A 7,043-nucleotide genomic window follows, 5' to 3' on the forward strand; every position below is an offset into this window, starting at 1 on the left:
CAGTAGGCACATTACCGGCTCTCCTTTCTCTTCCTGCTCCCTATGCTTTCGGGGATCTCTACCAGTTTCCAGAAACCTCATCTGCAGACTAGTAATTGTCCCTGACATGTTTGAGACTCTCAGTTCCCTGACAGGTGGGAATCCCCGTGCTGCTCAGACTGGCTGCTCCTCACCTGTTGGCCACACTTTTATTTGATGGTATGTCTGCAGCATCGTCATGCCGTTCTCCACTCTGACGCTGAGGCAATACTGTCCAGCATCACTGAAAGTATGGCTGAGATTGTAGCAGGAGCCATTAATCACCACCAGATGGCATTTTTCACCTTCAAGTGGAATGCACTCAGACTTTATAAGCCAGCATAATGCCAGCGGCGGGCTGAAATGACAAAAAGACAAAACGAAAAAAAAATTAGGTGAAAGCTTCGCAAAAATTTTGGCTAAGAGCTGATGAATCACTTGGTTAAAATAGCATAACAATTTTTAAAATAATGAGGTTAATCTAAATACAAATAGAGAAGTAATTAACTGCACAATTGTTTGGTTTATAGCATTTGTCAATTGAAAAAGTTCTTTGTGGTACTTCTATAAAAGCGAGCCTTTCAGCTGAGAGCTAAATACCTGTGTGGGTCATAGGCAGGCCATTGTGTGTAGAAAACTCTTACCGTCCTTCTCCAATAAAGATAAAAGGAACCTTTTTTCCTGCCCTTCCAAGGGAGTATAGGTTGTTTTTCCTTTGTTCTTTTCACACAGTGGAGATCACTGTCTGTGCTACTGAAGTACACCCAAGACTTCTCTGATTAAAAAAAGCCTACAACCAAAACTGGAAAGAATGTAAGGTGAGCTCTGTATAATGGACTAATAGCTGGAAAAGGTAAATAAATTGCAAGGATCACAGTGCTCCTTTACAATAACAAAAAGGGTTTTATTTGCTATTAAGCAATCTAGGTGCAATCCATGTGTCTTCTCACCGTGTCTAGTTGATGCCTTTTATTTACATTTTCAGACCCTTGTTCCAACTGATTCTGCTTGGACTCACCTTATGCACTATGGACTTTGATTCTGCCAACAGATAGAGCTTTTCTTTACCCCATCTTATTTGCATTTTGGTCCTTATCTCTCCTAGCATTCTCTGCTAAAGAAAGCAGCATATTTGTGTGTTTAGCTCATTTTCTAGCTTTGTTTTTGATAAGCCATTTCTCAAGCCTTTGTCGTTGCTTCTCTATCATAAACTCCTATTGCGTCAGTCCCAGTCCTGTGGCCAGGAGGTTAGGTCTGGCAAACATTGTCCATCCTAAAACCAAGCCTGCTTTTAGGGATCTCAGGTTTGCCTGTAATGGTTTTTGGCTGTTCATATTTACTTGTATGCCATCTCCAGTTTCCACTCCTGCCAAGGTGCCATTCACTTTCTGAATGCAAATTGTGCTGCTTTGTCTATTAGGACTATTTATGCCTTTGGCAAATGACTCTGCGGCGTTGGGTGCTGCTCGCTCCATCTTGCATCCCTACTAACAGCCCTGCCTGCTCTTTTTTTTTTTCTTTTTTTCTTTTTTGTTTTTTTTTAAATCCAGTATTAGCCTAAACAGGTCCCAGTAGCAGAACGTGAAAGTGTCACCCTTCTGGAGAATAAATGACTTCTGTGGTCATGGAGTTTTTATGGTAAAGGAGCTTTCCTGAGTGTTTCAATGGTATTTAAAATGCTTCTGCCATACAAAAAACCTCTGATGTGTTCTAAATCCTGCAGCTTGAGAGAGCTTGTGTAGGATCGAGGTGCTCATGACTCTTCTATATTCCTATAATCCTCACTGCATGGAGCCTCTCTGTCTTATTCATCTTGTGGCAATCTTAACTTTGCCAAAATTATTCCCCAAACCCATTACTCCATATGCCAGTCAAGGATCGATGCTATGCAACAGGACTCTGAATACAGTTGAATTTAATGGTGGGGAAATTGGTCAAGGAGAAAAATTCAAAAGGAAGTTTTAAAATGTAATTTTTCCCACTATTTTTCTCTGGCTAGTTCTCTTCTAACATTCTCTTTACAAAGATATAAAAATAACATTTGCTTTACGTAGCAGGATTTCACTTTTCTGTAAAGATGCAGGCTGTGTCAGGCTCTTAGAGTTCATGGTATTTCAAGTCAGGAAAAAGCAATATTCAACAGTATTTTGTTCAAAGGAAATTTCTTTTTTGTTTTAAGAAACAGTTCTGCGGAGTGCAACTGACTGTTTTAAGGAAACAGTGGGGAAAAACACTTAAATAGACAATGCTTTTTGGGGAAAGAAGTTGTGTTTGCTACTTACGTGCCGTTGATATGAAGAGATAAACTCAAGTTTTCCATTACGTGAGTCTCTCTGGAGCCCACTACATTAATACTTTTAACAGCATCTGAGAGGAAGAAAAAAAAACATGTCACACTCCACATGTAAACTTGAAATTCACTGGTTTTCCAGTGAAGGTTTGTTTTCATAGACTTCACAGATTTTAGCTCCATCAGTCACACAAATAATACTACTTGCCTTGCACCCAAAAAGAAAACCTAGCGGTAGAGCTGTTGTAGGTTTTCTGAATGTTTTGTGATTTATTTTTAATATATAATCAACTAGTTTATTAATCCTGTACATTTTTACTTATGTATTTATTTACTCTGGAAGCTGATCAAATCAATAAGACTTTCCTAATGCTTATTTTAACTAATTTATGTTTTAGGGATAGCTGTCATAAATTAAACAAACAAATCCTCCGTAAGTTACAGCAAACATTTTATTGTAAGTTTTAAGCGTATGTGAGACTTTTGTGAAAGACAGTGAAACTTTCAGTAAATGAAAAAGAAACAGAAGATTTTATATATTTCCCCCCATTTTTTCTGCACTAGAACAGCGCAAAGTCCATTTTGCAATGGAAACTCTTCATTGAATAATGTTGACCAGTTCTTGCATGTGAAATAATGCTGAAGTTGTATTATCACATTAAAGCTAGACTGTATCTGATATATAGATATATAGCAAGTTCTGTTCTGAGTATGCAGAATGTTTTATAATTACCTAACAGCTCCAGAGCAGTGGTAAAATCACCAGTTTTCTGCACCGTTTCTCTTTCATGTATGATGCTTCCAATTTGCTCCCATTCAGCTATGACTTTCAGATGCACTGTGCGATTCCCCATGGTAGAGCAGTTATAGTAGACAAAGGGTTCCTTGGTAATCTGATAAACTCTATGGGTAACATGAAAAGATTTAGAATCAAAATTGCCTTTTACCAAGTCCTTGCATATTTCTGATTTAGAAAGGAGCAAGCTCGAATATATTTTCTTTATAGACAATGCTACAGTCGGCTGTGATTCTAATTCTACTTTATGTCCGTATCAATGAGGATTAATGTCTGTGGCACTACCAATAAAACTACAATCGCTATAAGACCCAGAGTATATTTATGCATTTTTAATCAAAGAAATGAAAGATAATGCTAAAAGAATTCACAAAATGGAATAGGAGTAGTCAGTAAATTATGAAAACTACCTTTATAGCAGGTGGACTATAAGCTAACTGAAGCACTAAGGCGGGAGGGGGAGAAAGAAAGAAACAAAAAATTTAGTATTCGAAGACTAAAGCTTACATTTCTATTTGCATACACTTATTTGTACAGGACATATATTAATCCTCTGAGAAGGAAAATAACTGAATGTCTTTTTTCCTCCCTACTGCAGAGTGGCTTAAGGGCTAGATATTACCCACGATTTTATTTCTGACGGTTATGAGCTATGTTGGAGTTTTTTTCCCCCTCCATTTTGTTATTAGGTAAGCATTAGGTGTGCACCTCTATATTATTTGAGAGACCTATACACATTCAAAAGCTCCTCACCCAAGCTGTGGTATGTTTATGAGTAGCTGGTCATAGTAACAGCTACTTACTGCCCAATTACAAGACAGTATACTGCTTCTGTTTTCCTTAAGTGCACAAATTATTCACATATTCAACAACCACCACCTGCTAATGAAGATCTGCAGGTGTAATGATGTTTTAAAATAACAATTTACAATAAGTTACTTTTTCCAGTTCATTCAGTTCGGCTCATTGCACACACAGTAATACACGGAAGCATATATTTGAACAAGAAATTTAGGTCTTTAAAACATCACCTTTTTGTGAGTATGCAGTGACTTCTGTACCAAAGTTTTTGTAATTCACCTGGTTAACATGCTAAGAATGTATCAACTGACAAAGGTGTATGCTTTGTCCTATGATTTAATCAGGATGTTTCTCTAGATGAACATGTAAATCAGAGCCATCTTGAATATTCATTAAGGCAAACAAAATAACCACACCTACCCATCTCCAAAATCCCAGTTGTAGACAAATGATGCTGACTTGAAGTAATGACTTGGGTCATGAAGACAGAAGGAAATCCGGCTCATGGTGCCAGTGGAGGAACTAGAACCACGCGTGATAAATCTACTGTCTTCTATCTGGGCAATGGTAAGATTCCCTGTTATAAATTCTGCAGAATAATAAGGTGGAGAAAGAATGACAGCATATATCACTTTCATAGCATGCTCTGTGTGAGTATCAAAACATTATTTAAAATGTACTGCGTAAGTCTTTCTGTGTCCTAGTCCAAGTGGTTAAGTGTATTTTATACCTATTACTCGGTGTTACACATGTAGTGAAGCGAAGAGATTAAATTACTTATTTAGGGTTATACAATGGGCCATGATAAAGCTTCTAATAGAACTAAGAGAAATAATCCTAGACTGATTGAAGTCAATATCAATTTTTACTATTGATTTAAAAAGAACTGGGATTAACATCAAGTGTCTAGATCAAGGGATTCAGAATCAAACCAGTATACACGCCCTTCATGTTTGGGGTGGTGGTTTTTGCTTGTTTGTTTTGTGGGGTTTTTATGTTGCTGTTTTTTGATTTTTAGTTTTAGCTACTTCCACAGAAATGAAAATTTGACCACTGTGAATAACAGATGTGCTATATATTGTGAATACAGAAAGGGTGAAATTTTGATTTTGGTGTCTGCAAGAGATGCTATGCTCAAGTTTGTTTACGAGGACTGGCAAAGGCTGATCTAAAAAAACCCTCTAATCTATGAATAAAGAGGTATGATGATATGCTTATCAGCTCATTATAAAATTAATGGGATATTAATTACCTTACCTTACCTTGTTAACAATTCATTATATCTGGTTAACTGTTCTCTTGATGCACAAATAAGAATCACAATTACTGCTTCAGAATGGGGCTGGTAACTTACCAACTGGAGTTGTAATTTATATGAGTTATTGGCAACTACCTCTGGGCCCTCATGAAGCCCCTGTGGGTGCTCTTGCTCGGGGAAGGCAGAAAGGTACAATGGGATCTTACCTTTTACAGTTATAGAAAGCTTCTATCCCTTTTGCTTGTGGCATGAGAATATAAGACAGTGCAAAGCGAGAAAGGAATAAGTAGATATTCAGCAAGGCTGCAGTTCTTAAGGGAGAAAAGATTTAATGTATACTTTTATAAAGCTTGGTGTTTCTCAAAGAAAAATCTCAATAGCTATTCCCCAAAATGTCAGCTATGCCCTATGATTAGCTCTTTTGTCCTCATGCACATCCTTATCTTCGGCTGGAAGCTGAGTCTATTTTGGAGCATATAAGTAGAGCATTGGGACGTGTGGTTGGAGGGACGTGGTTACTGGTCTCTGAAAGAAGGGATTGTGGGAAGCCGTCAGATGATATTACATGTCAATCCTGTATCAGAGATTATGTTAACCATACCACACCATTGGTCAATTTGTCAAGAAATGCATATTTATGGTTATGAATATTCCCAGTAAGCTGAAATTGCACTTAGCAATATTTGGAAATGCAGCCATGACTTCACATCCAATTTCAGTACACTCAATCAGAACTTTAAAAAAGAATGTAATGGCTCTGTTGGCTGGTGTGCTGATGGCCTAAGTTTTTGCTATGTCATGCAAGAGGGAAAATCAGTAGATTGTCATTGCTGCTGACCATCCTAACTTTAGGACTAGAAATGCTGGGAAGAAGTACAGGAAGCATTGTTTTAGGGGTCTGGACATCACTGAACAACGCTGATATGTGAACTGCAGCTACTGAAGCATCTGGTTTCTAGTTCAGTTTCTCTAAGTGACAGAGGCAGGAAAACATGGGCAGGTTCACACTTGCTTCCTGGATGTAGGTAGACTACAGCATGGCCCAGTTAGTACAGTGCCATCCAAAACCACCTTCAATCAAAGGGCTACACAAACCAAACTCTGTTGGCAGAAGCCGTATTTACACCTGGCTTTCATTTTTCTGATGCTAGTAGAGGCAGCAAGCATCCTGATGTAAACTGACTTCCTGAAGAAGTAGAAGTTGTAAAGCCATTTTACCTGTAATCTGAAGCATGGTGACATTTCTAGCAACTGGCCGACATAACCAACAGTTTCTATGAGTCACCCAGACAGATACAGGAAAAGTCCCAGGAAATTCACCGGTCACATTAATTGTGGAGTTAAACTGCTGCTCGGATCTCTCTATCAGAATTAGAGGTGCATAAATCCAGTTAAAGTGATACAAGTTTGATGCGACACTGCCATTCTTCATACTTAGACTGGCGTGAACAGTAGCTTGAGCTCCTGTTGTGATGGGACCATTGTTGGTTATTTCCAGACCATACTCCTCTGTGGAAATCAGAAGGAAAAAAAAAAAAACACCAAACCTTGTTGTATTGCATTTTTCATTTTATTTATGTATTTACACATTTTAACTAGTCAGCTGTAGTTATGTGACTCACAATGACACTCATCCCAGCAAAGATTTTACCACCTTTTTTTTTTTTAACCTTTTAAAAACCTGGAACAGAAACTGTTGCATATATATATATGAGTTCAAACAAGTAGCATTAAACAACACATTAGACTTGGTCCTAGAAATGTTGATAGTAGAAGGGAGCTTCAGACTAGAACATCACAAAAACTTTGATGAGGTTTTATAGGCAGAGCTGGGCGCTGGCTGTAGGTTCAGTGTCACTAATGATGTAACACAGTCACTA

The 7,043-nt window shown here is 37.9% G+C and overlaps 1 protein-coding gene across 1 annotated transcript in view; it reads right to left on the reverse strand.

The window, feature by feature from the left end:
- The window catches only part of TMEM130 (transmembrane protein 130), a gene marked incomplete at its 5' end in the record, with an annotated part of 8,917 nt that extends 2,220 nt beyond the window's left edge, over nt 1–6,697 (reverse strand). Inside the window, 5 exons of the mRNA XM_009578405.1 lie at nt 174–376; nt 2,301–2,385; nt 3,042–3,211; nt 4,326–4,494; nt 6,382–6,697. Of these exons, the coding sequence (XP_009576700.1) occupies nt 174–376; nt 2,301–2,385; nt 3,042–3,211; nt 4,326–4,494; nt 6,382–6,697 (943 nt within the window). The remainder of the gene's footprint in view (nt 1–173; nt 377–2,300; nt 2,386–3,041; nt 3,212–4,325; nt 4,495–6,381) is intronic.
- Between the last annotated feature and the right edge of the window lie 346 nt (nt 6,698–7,043).

This window comes from Fulmarus glacialis, unplaced genomic scaffold (assembly GCF_000690835.1).
Source record: "Fulmarus glacialis isolate BGI_N327 unplaced genomic scaffold, ASM69083v1 scaffold22605, whole genome shotgun sequence".
NCBI classification, from domain to species: Eukaryota; Metazoa; Chordata; class Aves; order Procellariiformes; family Procellariidae; genus Fulmarus; species Fulmarus glacialis.